The sequence below is a fragment of the Accipiter gentilis genome, chromosome 7 (assembly GCF_929443795.1).
Source record: "Accipiter gentilis chromosome 7, bAccGen1.1, whole genome shotgun sequence".
NCBI lineage: Eukaryota > Metazoa > Chordata > Aves > Accipitriformes > Accipitridae > Astur > Astur gentilis.
Genome location: NC_064886.1, coordinates 23,305,351 through 23,324,760, shown reverse-complemented (window position 1 = coordinate 23,324,760; position 19,410 = coordinate 23,305,351). Strand labels below are relative to the sequence as shown.

At 40.3% G+C, this 19,410-nt stretch overlaps 1 protein-coding gene across 5 annotated transcripts in view; it reads left to right on the top strand.

Moving 5' to 3' along the window:
• The window catches only part of NUP93 (nucleoporin 93), an 85,466-nt gene that overhangs the window by 3,233 nt on the left and 62,823 nt on the right, over window positions 1–19,410 (top strand). For all 5 annotated transcript variants that reach the window (XM_049805922.1, XM_049805925.1, XM_049805923.1 and 2 more), the window contains exons 2-3: window positions 3,218–3,431; window positions 3,931–4,048. In XM_049805922.1, coding sequence (XP_049661879.1) covers window positions 3,253–3,431; window positions 3,931–4,048 — 297 coding nt within the window. In that variant the 5' untranslated portion in view covers window positions 3,218–3,252. The remainder of the gene's footprint in view (window positions 1–3,217; window positions 3,432–3,930; window positions 4,049–19,410) is intronic.

Sequence of the window (19,410 nt, the reverse complement as noted above, 5' to 3'; positions counted from 1 at the left end):
CTAGTGTGCTCTTGCATCTTCCTTCCAAAGGAAGCTGATCTCGACTTGTCAGACTAGGTCTCTTGAGCACTCTGGGGTGGGAGCCTCTGTGAGAGGACAACGCTGGATTTCTTCCTCTTCATTTCCTCTTTTGAAGAATCTCTTTGCAACTTGTGGAACTGTATTGGTCCATCAGCTATTCTGAGTGTAGCGGGTGAGGCTTTCCTTCTCCCCTGTGAAGTCTTTCTCCTTTCTTTTTTTCAAGGCATGGGAAAAATCTGATTTATTTTTTTTAGCCTGTTTCTCAAAGTTAATTAATTTGATGAGACAAAGCCTGTCAGTATGTGAAGTACAACAGACACTTGTGCACACATTAGAGTATTTAAGCTTTGCATCTTTCTGAAGCTAGTACAGTAAAACATTAATCGTGGCATATTTGGAGTATTACAGCTACAGTGTTCTTCATTAGGTAGCATTCTAGTGCTCTTGAGGAGTTTTTAGGGATTTAGGTAATAAGTCATTATTTATAATCAGTCTGAATAGACTTAAGAAACCTGTCATCATAATTTCTAGTTTCTTCTTGGCTTAAATCCAGTCAACGTGTACAATATATAGTGTTTCTTTGTGGTTTTAAATGTTGGGGAAACATTAAACTGGGGTTTAATGGCATAGTAGTCTAATGCAGCAGCTTCTATTGATAAGTCATCAAAGGTGTTTTACAGAAGAGCCTTTTCAGTCCTGGCTTTTAGCCCAAGGTCGATCTGGTTTCACAGAAGTTAAATTTCTGATGTATTTTCTTTCCCTTAGGTGTCAGTTGTTGCTTCTTCCCTAGCCAGACATGAAAATCTGCCATCGCTCTGCTTGTTACTGTGGTAGCAGTTTCCATCTTGCATAGCAGCATTAAGAATCAGACTGCAGTGTCTTGGATGCAGTAAATTCTGTCAGGGTGGAGACAAAGTTGTTTGTGCTGTTACTCAGTCTAAATTTTTGAATTCTGTTGCTTAGAAAAAGCTGTTTAGTGTTGGCTCTCTAGATAAGTTTTGAGCTGTCATTTCCAGTGCTTGGTTATAATCGCAGGTAGTTTAACTTGCTCCAAAATAACTAGTTTGTTCCATGTTTGCTGAATTCAGTTAAATCTCACAGAGTTGTTGCAGTTGTCCTACATCAGCAAAGTTATGGGACAGACCTTATATGGTATTGATGTGGAGTCTACAGCTAAAAAGTGCAGGTTTGGGAGCAGTTTTATAGTGCACTGATTCTCTGTGCTTTTGGTTTCAGTGCTCTGAGAAGTTAGTGCTGCCTTACACTCCCAGCATTTTATCTTGTTGGTAATGAAAAGGGGAAGTGTACCAGATTGGATGAAATCAAGCTGAAGTCTGTGCTGTTCTTGGAGTCGCTGCTCCCGGAGTATCTGATCAGTTCTTAACTGTATGGGAGTGTGGCTGTTCTGGTCAGTGTTTGCCAACAGAGGCTGCTTCTGGCAGGGGTGCACCTGAGTTATCACAAGTAAACACTGTGGAAAGATGTTCTGTGCTGCATTGCAGGGCATGAAACCGCCTATTTCCAACCCCCCCCCCCCCCCCCCCCCAACTCTGTTCCCCTCTGTCTCGGTGACATGCTAATCTGTTCAAACAAATCCAGTCTCTGCTATCTCACCTGATTAACAAGTCAGTGCAAATATGATTGCTGCCTCCCCCAGTAGCTCCCAGCTTTCCAGAAGTGGGTGGGGAGTGCTTGTGAAATTCTCCATTCCTGGATGCCGGCTGTTAGGGTTTGTCCTGGCACACAGGCAGTGTGGATCAGTTTCTCTTTCTAATTGCATATGTCTGAATGAATCATCATGCAGTGCTTTTAAATCACTTGTCCAGACAGACGAAAGCAGTGCTGTTGCCACTGGTAGTTGTACTTGGGAATGGTGGTGAGACTGAGAGCGTGAGGAATATTAAAATTGTACTGTTAAAGTACTGTTAAATTGCTTTGGTATGGTTGAGGGGTACCAAGAAATAATTGTATTAGAGGCTATTTTTGGTTTGTAGAAATGCCCTGTTTTCTTCTTGGTGGGCTCCCTTGAACTAAATAGTCTCCATTGATTTTACTTTTGAGTAAAGGATAAGGAGCTGGAGTTAATGCTTGAGATCTGGTTTGTCTTATTTGATCCCAGGCACTCTGGGTTAGGGTGCAAATGCTATGAGAGAGAGATTGTACTGGAGACTCCCATGTCTGTAGCACCATTCAGCAAGACTAGCTTTCTATGATCTTCTCCTGTGGCTTTACAGAGGTGCCAGGTGCTTGTAACAGTGTAGCTGATTTAGCTGCAAATCATGGATTTGGAGTGTGAAGTTGAGGGTTTGGGTTTCATATTCCATTAATGTGGACACCATTGCAGGTACATGTTTTTTTCCACGTTGATCCCAAGCATGTACATATTTGTCCTTTCTGTAAAAATAACAAGCTCCATTCTGAATTTGGAACTGCACGATGCACTAATGACCTCCTCTGTTACAGCCCTTGCCTTATGCTGCGTAGTTTCTTTAACTATTCTCTCATTTGGTCTATGCAAGCAGTTCTCACAAACACTGGTTAAATGTTCTGCATACATCAAGGTTAGACACCATGTCTTTTACACTGGAACAACATGTACTTATTTCTTTTGGCTTTGGCGATTAATGACGTATGGATTAACGCATTCTAATAGGTGGCTAGTTGTGGCTGTCTGTACATGTGTATGCTTGCCTGTCTTGTTAATTTAACCTCATGTTAATAAGTTGTGTGTGTTTTCAGCCCTCCTGTATACATATATACTTGTGCATGCATACGTGTGTGTCATAGAATCATAGAATATCTTGAGTTGGAAGGTACTGGTAAGGATCATCGAGTCCAACTCTCCAAACTACTTAAATATGTGTGTACAAGTAGTTTATAGCTAAACTAACAACAAATTCCTCACAGGGACTCCTGCTTTCACTCTCCTTTGTATCAAGGCAATATACAAACTGTCATATGGCATCTGCATCCCGCTTCTGACAGGTCTGTAGGTCTGCTGTCTGCCTTAAGAACGTGGTCCTGCAAGGCAGTGCTCTCTGAGACCACTTGAAAGTATTTCCTTGATGTTTAGTGCTTGAGGAGAATGGGCAGAAGAGTATACTGTTCTAGAAGACCCACTCTTGCTGGTCTGTCTGTGCCGTTGTAGGTATAGAAACTGTTTATAGCTGAGCAAGAATTTTCTCTTTCTCTGAAGGTTTCTGTGCATCTTGAGTGAAACCTGCAACAGAGATGGATACTGAAGGCTTTGGAGAGCTTCTCCAGCAGGCAGAACAGCTTGCAGCTGAGACAGAAGGCATCTCTGAGCTCCCTCATGTAGAACGCAACCTGCAGGAGATCCAGCAGGCTGGGGAGCGCCTGCGTTCCCGCACTCTGACCCGCACTTCCCAGGAGACTGCAGATGTTAAGGCGTAAGTACAGAGCACTGGCATTGAAAGCTCTATGCAGAGGGTAGCTGTTGACAGGTTTGGTTTCTACCCTTTGGGGAGACTTGCCAGGAGGATATGCCCAGGAGAAACAGCAAAGCTGGGTTTCCGCCCCTCCCTCCGTCGTCCCCTGAGGAGCAACCATTCCTGATTTCAGCCACTAAAGCCAAAAAGTGCAGTACCTTGTTCTGGCTGCTGCCAAAGACATTTACCAAAATGCTATAGAATTTTTCTATCTGGAAGGACTTGGCAGCTGTGCAGTACTGCAGTGGCATAGCAGAAAGAGAAGAGTTCAGCAGGGCTGAGATGGTTAGATATACACATAGGGCTGTTCAAAGTTTAGTTTTTGTGCAGCTTTCATAACACAGCTGGGAGCACCATCTGTACATGGCTAGCTGCTGACCTAAACATTGGCAATGAATTTGGGTTTAGAGTTCTGCCTGTTCAATACTAATTTCATACCTGTACAATTTCTTCCTTATAGGTCTGTTCTTCTTGGGTCTAGAGGGCTTGATATATCTCACATTTCTCAGCGACTAGAGAGTCTAAGTGCAGCCACTACATTTGAGCCTCTTGAACCTGTGAAGGACACTGATATCCAGGTAGGGGCATTTCTGACTTGAATTTCACTGCCCTTGTAACTGCCATTCCTGTGTTGTGATTCAAAGCTCTTCTAAGGCCATTGTGGAAATAGTCTTGCTCTGTGTTTAATTCACTGGCTGGAGGAAGTACAGAGGAGGGATGCTGCTTTCAATGATGAAAGATGTTTAAGTTAGTCATCAGAAGCAGCATTAAATACCAGGTTGGCAGAAGTACTTTAAGTTCCAAACTCTTGCTGAAGGCAAGAGGAACTAGGTACATACTTACTGCCTTTGTGGATCTGTCTTTGTTGGCTTTGCAAGCCTAAATTGCACAGGGATACCTCTCCCTCATAGTTTTGAGACCTTTTTTTATGTTTATGAAGAACACAAAATTGCCACTTGGCAATTTTGAGGTGTTGGAATAGGGGGCATTTAAGTCAACATGCAAAAGAGGTGAGTATAGCTTTTTCTTTCACTGTATCTCAGATGTCATAACCTTGTCTTGGTGGGTAGACTGACTTTGACATGTTTCATATGCTTTGCTAGTGTGATTTAATCTTGTAAATTTTCCTGTAGATCATCTCCCCAGGTGTCTTGGAAATTAATGTGACCCATCTATTTTTGCTTTATGATAGTTGCCTGCCCTTGTAGAATGCCTTCATGATGAAGAAACCTGTGGTATTCATTACTCAGTTTAAGAGCTGTTATGGAATTGATGTGGGTTGTTTCAAAGATATTACTGGTTAATCATTTTGAAGCTTATATTCTCTCTCTGTACTGGCAGATGGCTAAGTTAGGAGGGTCAAAAGAGTTGCAAGTCTTTTTCACAGAAGTAGTATGCCCTAAACTGTGTAACTTTAGAAGGGAAAGGGAGGGAAGGGAGGTGTGTGAAGTTACCCCATTTTATCTAATGGTATGTTTTATTTAAGCATTTGGTGCTGTCCGTTTTGGGTGGATGGACCCTTAGTCTAGTCTCATTCTAGTGTTAGGAGCCCTGTGGTCTCCTGTCTTCAGGCAGATTTACTTAATCCGCTATTCTCTAAGGCTCATAGCCTTTCCAGTAGGCTATGTGTGTGCTCTGGTGCCCGTGGCAAGGAGATGTTTCCTTGCAGTGCAAGCAGTACTCCTCCACCTTGGGGCTGCCTTCAGTCCTCTTGGGCTGGGAATGCAGAGGGGTGACTGTGTGAGAACTGACTACTCGGAGCATTTAACATGTGTCTCTAAGATGGGATTTCTTCTTGTGCCTTTGCACCTCTTCACCTTCTGGCAATTCCTAGCGTATTTGGCTATCTTCTCTCGCCCTCCCCAGATGATTTTTCCCTAAAAAATGGTGTACTCTGGAGACTTTCTCTCTGGCATGATCACAGAGTGAGAGCTCTAAACCACTGGCATTATTCACTTTGTCTTGTCTCATTTTATTCCTTTGTTCCAGTTTCTGATGTTGTTGTGTTTGATTGGTGATATTAAACTTGGTACATGTCTTCCTTGACCCCATTCTGTCCAGATTTTTTTCCAAGATTTTTTTTTCAGGTTTACTACTGCTGTTAATTCTTTGTTTTCTGGTGTTTTTCCTTTCTGCTTCAAGAACAATCTTATTGTAGATTCTTGAGCCCAGAAGCGGTGGATCTCTTGACTCTTTGGATCTGAGATTTGTGGCATATGAGAAAATGTATAGGACTGCAAAATACTCACATTTTACTTTATTTTACTGGTTACCTAACCAAAACATGAAGGCTTTCTTCTTTCTTAATTATACCAGATCTCAAGGCCTTATGTGATACGGTGATTCTGGTATATTCTAGTGATCTGCTCAGTATATTTTCTCATCTCCAGTGTAATTTTTTTATGACCCATGTCCATATTTGAATGTTTCTCATTGGAATGCATTTATTTCTTTAAAAAAGGAAGTGTTTAAGTTTGAATTCATAGCAGTTGACATTATGGACTAAGCTTGCTATAAACTATTGAAGTTATTTAAAAATAAGCATACTTATTTTTTAAACAAAAAAGAAGTGACAGATGAGATTTTGTAATTGAAAAAGCTTGAAGGATGTGGGAGGAGATTCTATTTTTAAAATATCTTACCACCTGAAATCAAGAGATTTTCAGCCATGCTTAAACAAACGTGGTATTCGAGATCCATTGATTTCAACTATGGGCGATTTTTGTGGGAACAGGGTGCTTACCTTTTGTAGGCCTTCTTGAAAGTTTCTTAAATATTGGTCTGTTTGCCTGATTAGGTGCTGAAATGCCTCGGTGTCTAGCCATCATTTTCAACGTTTTTGCTACTAAAGTTAACAATCTCTTTGGTCTCACAGAGACAATTTGAAATGCAAACATTTTGGAATACAGCCTGGATAATTTTACATAAGGCATTTTAATTGACTGAACACTTCTATATGGTCTATTTCTCATAGGATTCTGGTCCATCCTAGTGGAGCTTGACACGAAGCATATGTGTAAGAGGAAGAGTGTGTGTGTCATCCAGTAAATAAGAAATATCTCACTGATTGTTTTCAAGCTTAATAAGTGCTTAAGATTCTGAATAAATACTATGTTTTTTAAATAAGTTTATATTGTGAATTTAGATACAATTGTATCCTCCTGTTTAGGAAAAGCTTCAAATGTAGCATAAAACCAGTGGTTAATTGCAAATCAATGTGTTTAAATGGCCAAATCAGCCAATGAGATTCAGCCCTTGCTTTAGGAAAACAGCTAAAAAATACAAATGAAAAACAGGATTAAAATAAATCATTTAAATCAAAGTTTCCTGCTTGCTGTTTTGAATCATGATTATCACTGGTGATTTAATCAGTGATCACTCTCTAATTTAAATCTAACTACTCATGTCTGAGGCCTAATACATGGGTGCTTTGAATCTTAAATTCTTTTGCAGGCCATGTACAGAAAACATTCATAGTAAATTAGCTAAAACCGATTTGCAGTGGGAAGCATGGCAAGGTGCTCCATTTTAGATCATCTTGCAGGCACATGAGTGAAGTGCCAGTTTGAAATGTTTTGTCCCTGTTTTGCAGTTAACGGGTGCAGGATTTTTATGTTGTTTTGCAGAACATGATCCTGTGCTCTGAGGTTATTTGCAGTCAAATCTCAAGCTATCTGGTTAATGTCAACAATGGTCGACATTATCTGAAAGTAACTTGCTTAGAATATGGATAATTCTCTGCACTCATCCGTAGGTTCTGGTATGCAGTCATCAACAACAGGCTCTTGTCCTTTCAGAGTGGTTTTTATTAAGTTTTTATTGTTAGTTACGTAAGAGGACCTTTGAGTTATACACTGCTGATTGTCCTCTAATTAGTTCTGTTAACCAAGTAGGTTTTAAAATTATTTGATGCTTTAGATAAAGATGTGCTACAAACGCTTCTTCCTATGTTACTTTTTCTTGTACCTTCTGATGATTGTTGAGATTTATTTTCATTCTTTCTAGTTAATTAGCTTCATAAGGCTTCTTCAGGCTTGTTGTGTTTATTTCGGGTCAGACGTAGCTATCCCTTTCCACTGTGTAGAATTCTCCCTCTAAGTTGCTGCCATTGTATCCTGGAAGGCAGTGTGCAGAGTGATATAAGGAAGGGATCTGGTTTATTGTTTTACAGGACTTTACTATTCCTCTACCGTTACTCAGTATTTACACAGACATACTGCTAGGCTTTAATTCTGTGGACTGGGAAGGGCTGTTCTGTTCTGCATCAAGCCTGCACTTCCTAGCATTACCATTCCTCTTTTTTTAACCAAGAAAAACTTCTTCCTAAATACTAAATGAACTTGGTTCACAATTTATCATCACTGGTGTAGGCTCAGCTGTCCTTTCTCAGTCCTGTCTTTTCCTGATGCTCAACACACATGTTCACAAGCCTGTGTAGTTTGCAGCAAATTTATTTAACCTTAAATCCTGTCTGAAACTTACTTGTTTGTAGATTCTTTAACACTTTAATTATTCTTCTATGTGTGGTGTCCCTCAAGCTTCAGTTTGAGCAGGTAGTGTTATCAGTTCATAAATACTTGACAGCATCATTTGATTAAGAGGCTGAAACTTTTTTTAGGTACACATCTGAAACTGCAAGTACTTGCACTCTTCCTCCCTGTGAAGCTCTGGTGGGACTCTGCATTGGTACAGCTTATGTACACCACAGCACAGGAGAAGGTGGTACCTCTGGAGGTGAATGTGGGCCCTTGTGCCAGAGGCAGAGACCTAATGCTTAGCCTTTGCTGACTGTTGCAGTTACATGAGGGTTACAAATATGATTAAATCTTTATTGTATGAATTTTAGGTATCTGCTGACTTTTAAATTCTATCAAAGCTCTTACAGCATGAAAATACTTCTTAGACTTCCTGCCATGTGCTCCCACATTGCTCCTTTGCATCCAGTGATTTCTCTGACAATTTGCTTGAGCTTCTCCAGCTTTCTTGCCTGAAGTATTTACTTACTGTATCTGTTCCTTCTTACGTTGTGGTCTATTCTAGCAGCCTGTATGTGGGCAGCATAGAGAGATATGCTAGAATCTAATCTTTCAAATGGCGGCAGTCAGCACTGCGGAAGGAGAATTCCAGGAAACACCCTCTTCTTATATAGACAGTAAAACACAGCAAGAAAAATCAGAGGGGAGCATCCTAGGGCATGAAGTCCCAGGATGCTGATGTGAGACATTCAGAAAGTGTTAAGAGAATCTAGGAATTTACCTTAATAGAAGCCTCAGCTTGGGTTAACAAGCAAGAGGGACTTTCTGTACAGAACCTCTTTTAAATGGTACTCCATAGTGCTGACTAAAAAGAAGTGCACCAAATTGCAGCTCAATTAATTATCTGAATTATTTATCAGTTGTAAAATGTAGATTGCTTGCACATAAAAGGGTTGTGAGTCCAGGAAATGTCTCCCACTAGAGCAGTAGGCTGGGAAGATTATGAAAAAGACTCTAGACTTGCCATTAAATTATAGGAATTTGTACTTTTCCTCTCATTTCAAAGATTGTGTTCTTAAATTGCATGCAACACAACAAATGCTTCTTGCAGCAAATCCAGTTCATAACAATTCCTATGTCAACAGTTTATAAAGATCAATATTTTTTAAGTTGTCGAAAAGCCCTATTTTGGCAAAATCTTTTCACAATTGAATATGGTAGTCAAGTGATTCTTGATGTTCTTGATGTCATATTTAACACATAAATGCATATTGGTTTTTTTGTTTGTTTCTTTGTGGCTTTAAAAATCCCAGGTAGGGGTTGATCATGCAAGCTGGTATCTCAAAGATGGGGTATATGTGTATAAACATAATATTGACATTCTGTTTAGAAAAGGTATTTCTTCACTCTTCCCAAGATGCAAACTATGACGTCCTTCTAGTGAGCACTGTCATAGCAGACCCTCTCAAGTGGCAGTAATGGCAGCTGGAGGAGGAATTATTACAAGTATATGGGAAGGCTGCGCTATTGTAACGTGAGCTAGGAGCTGGCTCTTGCACATGTGCGGTTTGGTTTATGTACAGATGTCAGAGGTTCAGTGTTGCTCAAGTAAACTTGTTTGGAGTACCTGGTAGGGGTTAGTTGCAGGATCAAGGCCTGATTTATACCTACTAAGATAGTTTCACTGATTACAGTATACATTATGCTTTACTCTGTGCTTTGTGTTTTGAATATGCCACAATGGCTTGATACTAGAGATACTAGATTTAGCCTCCCCTGTATGCTTGTTTTGAAATGTCTAAGCCCAGAGTCATGGTGGTAATTTTAAGAAATGTTGTTGCTCTGCAGATCTGTGAAGTGAATGCTAGAAATGGACACGAGTACATTGCTTTACCTCAAACTTTCTAAGCAGTTAAGTCCTGGCTCCATTACACTGAAGGAAAATTTTGTTGAATTCTCATTTGTACAACAGTTTCTCCTTGGCCTTCTAAACTAGGCAGAACTGAAATTAAAGGTTGCATACCAGGGTTTGGTTTTGATTTCTGGGTGTGGACGTTCAGACTATTGACTGAGTAGCTCTCTGGAGGTCCAGATACAGAAATGAGAGCTTTTATCTAAATGAGGGCAGAAGGTTAGACTGAAATGTGTCCAAGTGGCAACTGAGGCAGACTGAAAAAACTGAAAATATCCCAGATGCTTAATTTCAGACTACTGTAAATAGGCTTTGTATCAAATGCAGCTTTGACTTCTGTTTTAGTGTTGGTAGAATCTGGGTCCCAGGATGCTTGCCCCAGCACTGTATGTTCTGTTTGTGTGTATGTATGCATATGACTCATAATTTAAAAACATTTACTCTGACATCAGGTACCGAAAGGGTGCATTATTCAACCAGTGAGCTCTTACTGCTATTTTATATTACCATTTGTGATACACTTTGTGGTATCTGATAGAGTAATACCAAAGCCTGTGGTAATCTACTAGAGTGTAACTAAAATCAGAGTTTATAAATGGAAATGCTGACACAACCTTAAAGGGGCAACCTCAAGTGCTGTTCACCATCCATTGTTTGCATTAGCTTAGCCTGAAAGTGCATTTTTCCTTTTGCAGATTTTGTCCTTTCCCATTTGCCAAACATTGATTTCTTCTCCCCCCCCCTCCCCCCCCCCCTTCAGTTCTAATGGAGCTTGAAATTAAGGTGGCTTTATTTTTCTGTTGCTTCCTTGTTCACCCTAATCGATGATGCCAGTACAGCTGTGGGGACCTTTTAACCATTGCAGAGCCAGGACAGTGAATGTAAGAGGACAGTCTTCTACCGTGTGTTTTTTGGGGTCAGTCGTTAGCTGTTGGTTTCTTTGCACTGCTGCAGTCCACATGAAAAGTATTATTTGTGGTCATAGTTGTGAATTCTTCAAAAGCTGTAGAAATCTTACGCTCCAAAAATACTTCTCTGCAAAGGTTCTCACAAGTCATTTTTTTCCTCCCATTACTAGTGCATGCTAGTATCAAACCCTGCTATCTTCTTTGCTTAGGTTGTCTCATTGATTTAATTCACGATTTGACCCTTAATGTATATGTTTAGCCATGTAAATCAAGAATATAAATATCCTGCTAATTAAATGTGGCCAGAGGCAGTTTTAACACAATTGAAGAAAGCAGTGACGTGGAATGGATGAGTATTTTGACATGCAGCAAATGGAGTAAAGGGATGTTGACCTTAGAAATATAAATTACAGAAACTTCCTCATCTCATCTCTGATGTGTTTGCATGTCTCCTTTCTTTTAGGTAATGTGTAACAATTTCACGTAAACCTCTAAAAGAAAACTGCAGCCTGTCTGTGGTGCTCTGCTGGGTGATGAGAGTTGCAAAGGCTGCTGCAGCATGCAGCCTTGGTGAGGCAGCCGGGGGTTTGGTGGCCTGTCTGCCACCTTCCTGACACTGATAGTCTCCCAGGGGCCCTCTCAGTGAACAGGTTGGTCCCGAGCCTCCCAAAGCCTGTGCTGATCAAAGACTGCCCTGGGAAATGCCAAGGTGTGCATAGAGTGGGATGTAACTGGGGTTTAAGAGTGCAGGCTTCTCTATTTCATGGCTAGGGTGGGAGTTTTGTTGTTGGTTTTTTTTTGGTTTTTTTTTTTTTTTTTTTTTTTAATTTTTATTGTGGTTTTAAGTTAAAAAAACCCAAACCAAAACAAACCAAAAACCAAACCAAAAAAACAACAAAAGAAACCCAAAACTTCTTTTGGCATCAGGTAGGTGAGTGAATAACACTGTATAAAAAGAAAGGGGCGGGGAAGAGAAGCCCAAAACATTGGGAATGTATTTGGGGGTTTGGGTATTATTCTTTTCCTTGTTGCTTTTTCCCTCACATGCTTAGTTTACATCTGTGGTGGGTTGACCCTGGCTGGATGCCAGATGCCCACCAAAGCTGCTCTATTACTACCCCCCTCAGCTAGACAGGGGAGGGAGAATATAACAAGGCTCATAGGTTGAGATAAGGACAGGGAGAGATCACTCAACCAACTACCAGCAAGGGCAAACCAGACTTGACTTAGGGAAAATTAATTTATTGCCAATCAAACTAGAGTAGGGTAATGAGAAATAAAACCAAATCTTAAAACACCTTCCCCCTACCCCTCCCTTCTTCCCGGGCACAGCTTCATTCCCGAATTCCTTACCTACCACCTGCAGCAGCGCAAGGGGATGGGGAATGGGGGTTACAATCCATTCATCACGCATTGTCTCTGCTGCTCCTTTCTGCTCAGGGGCAGGACTTCCCATGGTCTTCCCCTGCTCCAGAGTGGTGTCCCTCCCATGGGAGACAGTCCTCCACGAACTTCTCCAATGTGGGTCCTTCCCACGGGCTGCAGTTCTTCATGAACTGCTCCAGCATGGGTCCCTTCCATGGCGTGCAGTCCTTCAGGCACAGACTGCTCCAGTGTGGGTCCCCTGTGGCTGCCAGAAAACCTGCTTTGTGGGCTCTTCTCTCCATGGGTCCACAGGTTCTGCCAGGAACCTGCTCCAGTGCGGGCTTCCCACGGGCTCACAGTCTCCTTGTAGCCCCCCTGCTACCAAAACCTTGCCATGTGGACACAGTACAACATCTAAGCAGCAGTTATCTATAGATTTCATTACTGGGGTAATAGCATGGTTTAGTAGTGCTGTTTTAAAATACCCTGGCCTTATTAACCTTAAAACCAAACACACGCAGCCCCCAAAAAAACAAACTGTGGCACATTTAATGTAGAATACTCTATGGCATTTTGTTAGTTGGCCAGATTAGTCACTCAATAAATGTTGTGATACTGAATTATTTCAAATTTCTTTTGTTTGCTTGGTTGCATGCTAACTGGAGTAATTAAGTGGTGATCTTCCAGTTCATCATGGTTCTGATCACGGATTCAGGGAGAGAAGAGACATGATCTGCCTTTCTCTTTTCATCATGGGTAAACAAGGGAGTATGAAAGGGACATTTCAAAACTTTATGCTAATGCAAGGTCATGAGATGGAAAAATTGAGAACTCTTGTTCTAGTAGCGATGTTTATTGATCTATTTAAATTCTGCTATGTCCTGGCATATTTTATATTTCCTGTCTGCTTAATCCAGATATGTTCTTTGCATCTCAAATAGGTACAACTGTAGACTTTTAATAAACATCTTTGAAGTACCTGTCATAAACATCTTAAAACAGAGACCAGATTTTGAGTTGTAACACTTGACTTCATTCCCCCCCTCCCTTTTTTTTCCTCCTTATGGTGCATAGCTCTTCCCTTTGACGAAAATTGTTCCAATTCCTAATTGAATGGTAACTTGTAGCCCTGTGACAAGGCAAATATGGTATAAAAGGTAGGTTGGAAATCACATATCCAAAATGCAGACTCTCCTGTGCTGAGGTGTAGACATCACTGCTTCTCTCAGTAGCATTGCAGGACCCTTTAAAACACCATGTGTAGCTGAAACTGTAGAGCAAACCTCAGCTGGTGGGATGTGATTATCTGAGTCAGAATTTCACCAAGACCCTGCTTGAAGCAATGTTACTATTGTAAGAAATACTGTGGAATGATTAATGACTTTCAGGATCCATGTTGCATCTTACTAGGAGGATGGTACTTCTGGCAACGTGGTACCTCTTAATGTCATGCCATCCCATTAATTTAGTGCTCACTGAGGTCTTATATTGACTACTGACCTAGACAGTGTGTGCTCAGCATGTGCAAATGAACTATCGGAATTAGTGTTTTCAAGGTGATGGAAAAATTTAGTATTAACGGTTTCATCTCTTTGGTTATACACATTGGTGAGCAGAAACAGTGCTGAGATGCAAATTCTTGGAACCTGGCAATTTGTCAGCTCCATGCATCACGTGATAGAGCAATTCCTTGGGCTAAAGAGATGTTTTTATTTATTTGAGCCTCAAATGTAGCTTTTGCAAAGCACCACTCCATTTTGTTTTGTAAAATATTGATATTTCCATCAATTTTGAAACCATTAGGAAAAAAGTGTAGACTTTACAGAAGAGGATTTGGAGATTTCTGGTACCTTGATTATATATAGCTCTGAAATAAGAGCTGCAGGTCTGCTGGAATTTAACAGTGGAACTGGTGATACATGAAAGTGAACCCAATTCATCTTTGTTGCATTTAAGGGTGGAAAAAAAAAAAGTGAAAAATTAACAAGAAGGTAAATTAGCTTTCTAAAGTACTAAGAGCATTTTGGATAGTAACAGCATAAGACCACAGTTTGGAGTGGTTGGGGTTTTTTTTTTTCTTTTAATGTATTTATTTTTGAAGGAATCCAATTCTTTCCAGAGTGGACCATGCTATAACCTTCTAGTGCCTCTGTGGAACTTGGAAACAGAGACACTGGGCTTTGGGAAGCCCTGCTCATAGTTATGGAGAGGTCTTGTTGCAGAGTCTTTTCACAGATGGCAGAAGCTTTCAGTCCCAGTGTTGCAGTGGGTTGATTTAAGCTATAGGTTTGGGATTGAAAAATGGATGTTTACCTATTTTAGTCAGTATGGCTTTTCAGTTCTTACTTCTGAAAAGGAGAAATAAAGAAAATGTCCCGACTACAATAGGAAAAAAAGAATTCTGATCTTCAGCAAACTTTTCTGAAATGGGACAGAGTGCATTGGAGCTGACCTATACAAAGAGAGGTGGGTTACCTTTCTCCTGAACTATTGTTTTTGCAGGGATTTTTGCTAGTGTCTTCATTACTTAAGCATTGTCTTGAGCATCTTTCTCAACTAATCTCATGGTGCTGCGAGCTGTACAAAACAAATCACTGTTTCACAAGGGAAGTTTGTAACATGAGCAGGCTAGGCTGTCTCACTGAACTCCTGTGGTCACAAACACTATAAAACCCCGGACACTTTCTTTCCAGCAAGGCTGTTCGTCACATCTATTAGAAAAACCAGCACTGCTGCAGCTCTCGACTCCCTCCACTCCTTTCAAGCCCCTGTAATTTACTTGGGCCTCCTGAAAGTGTTACTCCACTGATGAATTCCACCAGGGTTTATTACTAAACCATTTGTGTAATTTAGCAGTCTGGGAAAGGCTGTAGTGTATTGTTGTGCATGCCCTCCTCTCCACTGTAGTAATTAGTCAGTTTGACTTCACATCCAAAATCTTAATCCTAGGCATTATCAAGCCTTGGTTTAAAATAGTCACTAACTAATAAGTGTGTAAACTGTGTACTGATGCCTGGGCATCAAACTGTGGATGTACTTAAGCTTCCCCATGCAAAACAGCAGCCTGAAGATTTGGCAGTTTAAAGAAGAAATGTTTGGGTGGTGTGTATAGATGTTTTTAACTTTCCTTTTTGAAGTCAAAATGAATTCTTATTCCTGCCAAGATATGCTCCTGATGCAGCCTTTTGAGGTGGAACTAAGGACACGTGCATTTGCTTCACTCATTTAGATTTTTGGCACAACTTCTGTTCTCACTGCCTCCTTTCTGTTTTCTTTCCTGTTGTTTATTCCTCATCTTTCTTCCACTCCGTCATGGTTGAATCCCTGTCAGCAACTAAGCACCACACAGCCACTTGCTCACTTCCCCCACCCAGTGGGATGGGGGAGAGAATTGAAAAAAAGTAAAACTCGTAGATTGAGGTAAAGACAGTTTAATAGGACAGAAAGGAATAAAATAATAGTTATGATGATAATAATAAAAGGATTGGAATATAAATACCAAGTGATGCACAATGCAATTGGTCACCATTTACCAACTGATGCCGAGTTAGTTCCTGAGCAGCGATCTATCCCCCCTGGTCAACTGCCCCCAGTTTATATACTGGGCATGACTCATGGTATGGAATATTCCTTTGGCCAGTTTGGGTCAGCTGCCCTGGCAGTGTCCCCTCACAACTTCTTGTGCCCCTCAAGTCTTCTTGCTGGCTGGGCATGAGAAGCTGAAAAAATACTTGACTTAGTCTAAACACAACTTGGCAACAACTAGAGACATCATTGTATTATCAATATTATTTTCATACTAAATCCAAAACATAACACTATACCAGCTACTAGAAAGAAAATTAACTCTATCCCAGCTGAAACCAGGATACTTTTTTTTTCCTTACTACAGTTGTATTTATTCCCTTCGCTTTCCTACTTTGCATTCATTTATTGTCTCCTGCCAACTTTACTCAGGTCTGTACTTTGACAATATTTTGGGTGCAAAAGGGTTATTTACTTACTTTGAGCTAAATCATTAAACTCTTGTTTAAGTAAAAAGCAGTTGTTGCAAAATGTCTCATGTTGGTTTTCTGTGTACATGGAAATGACTGAAAGAAGCTTAGGGAGAGGAGTTAGAAATTTTCTATACCATTCCATTATTTGTATCTCAGCAAGCATGCAAGATGCATGGTGCTTCCACCAGAAGGGATCTGCTTATGCAACATTTTGAGCCACAGCTAACAGATTATTTTTTTAACTTAATTGGAACAGCATGTTTAATTGTTGCTTGGTAAAAATGGCTTGAGAAGGTTGGAGAGACTTAATTTTAAAATAACTTTATAGAGAATAAAATAGCGTGTTGCCAGCTTTTGTAGCACCAGTTTCTGGATTATGTGATATCTTCAGTGTTTATTGTGGAGTGGAGGTGGGGAAGGGGAGAGAGGTTTTCTAGCTTGTGGCGTTTTAGAGGGAGCAGAGGAGAGTCTTGCTAGTGTTACATGAGTGCTGTTCAAAAGCTGGTGAATGAGGAAAGACTGTGGTAAACACGGCAGTGCTTAACTTCAATTTCAGCAGCCTTATTAAACCTTTTTGAATGGTTCAATTGGCTATCCTAGACTTGAATCAGAGATGTGGGATTAGTTGAAACTAAATTTGTCATAGTTGATTTAGTAGATCAGATTTGGGACACATCTATTCAGTACCCTTTATATGCTTATGACCAGCACGGGGTAATTCAGAGGAGAAACACTGACAAAGGTGTTCAGGGGGATATCTGCTTGCTTTATTAGGCTTTACCCTGTGGTTAGAGATTGGCTAAAACCCTGAAGCATGAGGGATAATAATGCTTTCCACAAGTTTAACATTAAACACAACTCCAGATATTGTCAATATCCATATACATACTGAGTCAGTTTTTAATCCCATTATGTTTTTGGTCTTGCCATCTTCCTGTGGTAGTAACTTCCACAATTCAATTACAGATCATGTTAAAATTTATTTCCTTTTATTGGTTTTGAGCTTGGCATAATTTAAACAGATATCCTTTTGTTGTTGTTCAGACCTGTCTGAACTGGATTTCTGGATCTGCCCTTTCTAGATCACTTGTTTCAGACTTTTAAAGTACCAGCTCCTATTTGGTTCCTTTTTTTGATGTTATCCATCCCAAAAGTGTTCCCATCTCATGTCACATGAGGGGGTATACATGCTTTTGCTAATTCCCCAAATCTGTCCGGCAGTTTTGAGGATGGCTGTCCAGCTTACATAGTGTTCTTGATAAAGCCACATCATTGTTTGGTTTCTCTGATACTAAGGTTCAGTGTAGCCAAACCTGGTGTGAAAGGCAGAAGTAGGAATCTGTGAAGGATTTGATTTTAATCTCAGATAAGTGGGAGTGCACAGGTGGGGATACCATACAGTATCATGACAAATCCTTATCTCTGAATGTGTTTGTAAGCCAGTAGGATTCTTTAGGCCAGATTCTAATGTATGAGGAAAGACATTTCTGAAGAGAAGTGGGGTAGGAAATGGAGGGGGAAAAATAAGGCAACAAAAAACCCACATTTCAAATAGATGAGTGGGAACCTGTATGTTATCTCCAGATCCTCTCAGCGGTAATTGATTTTGCCTGCTATGGTTACCATATAGTAACTCTGAAACATTCATTATTTCTTTCCTCTCCTGCCCCAAGGCTTGTAACAAAATGGCATGTTTAAATCCTTTTACTCTGTTAAGTAGATACAAAAACCTAAAGGCTTTAATGAATCTGAAATAAGCACTAATTCAGTAGTCAAAAGACCACTGTTGTCTTGACTAAAAGAGACCATGCCCATCTTGAGGTCCTAGTGAAAGCTAGATGGTGGAAGCTGGATGCAAAGACCCACCTCGCTGTGGAATTACACATTTGGACACTGTACTCTGTGGTTTGTTTGGGATTTTTTGGTTTTGTTTTGTTGTTTGGTTTTTTTTTTTAGAGAGCTAACCCTGCAGTATTTCTCAACCTCTAACATGATTTAATTTTTCCAAGATTAAAAATGGCTTATCCAGAAAACTTGCAGCTTGTTTCTAATGGTAAGAAGCTTGATTACTCAACACATACAGAGAATCAATATCACTTCTCTTATTTTTGTTTTGCTGTTTGACTTGAGGTTAATGTTTTGGCTTCATATTTGCTGGTAGAATGTCAATATTTTGTTGTTTGTCTGTGGTTTTATACCCTTAGATACCTTATTCTCTACATTTTCTAATGTCCTCTTGATTTTTATTTTTTCTTCTCCTCTCTTTTGAGGAAAAACTTTGTGTCTTCTCAATGCTTTCTATTTTTAATAAGCTTATTTAGTGAATTACGGAAATAGGCACTCAAGATGGACACCTCCTGTGGCTTGTTGCTAGAACAGGGAGGGAGCTGAACTGGGAAGGGATTCCCATCAACTAGTTGTGTAAAATCTTTGCCTAAGAGTTGATCTGTAACTTGTCATTCAGTTAAATTCCTGTTAGTCACCTTAGCAGAATTGTTAACTACTTTCCTTCTCTCCTCTGCCTTACTGTATTTGCTTGCTTTGTCTGAGCCTTTTGCATTTTCTTTTAGAGGAAACTTTCAGTCATGTAAGGTGTGTTATGCTGTGTCATTTGAAAGCTGTCAGAAGGCAGCTAGGGATGTCTAGGATTTCTCCTGCCCCTTTGTTTATGGTAGGTCCACTGAGTCACTGGAGCAGTCCTACAAGAGAAAAGAATCTGGGGCTTCTTTGGAAGGCTGGATGGTTCTTCCTGACATTTGGGGTGCTGGGTTTGGGGAGGAAACATTAAATGTGAGTCCATCCGTCCCCAGGAATGCCAGAAATGGCATGCCTTTTGCAAAGCATCACCAGGAAAAAAGCAGCAAGTCTTGCTTTTCTTTAGTCAGAAGTTATCCCTATAATAAATACACAAAGCTAAGCTTTGTGGAGAAATAATGTCCTTTTGCAGCAGAATAGCAGAACAGATCTCCTTCCAGCAGTAAAATGAGCACTGGGGATTGGATCTGCAGTCTGCCTTAAAGGGCAGGATTTAGTTGTTTGTCTCAATAGATCTATCTTCTCTTCGTTATAAGTTTGCTCTGTTTGTCTCACAAGATTTCTTTCTCAAACTTTTCTGCATTCATTGCCTCTTAAGACGTGCCTGTAACATTTTCTCTCTGAGATGAAATATTAATTTCCAGCCAATATATTATGTATTAGCAATGCATCCTGGCAACAAATGTTGCTTGAAACGACATATTCTGAGAGGAAGGTGGGAAGCACAATTCAAATACTCACGTTGTT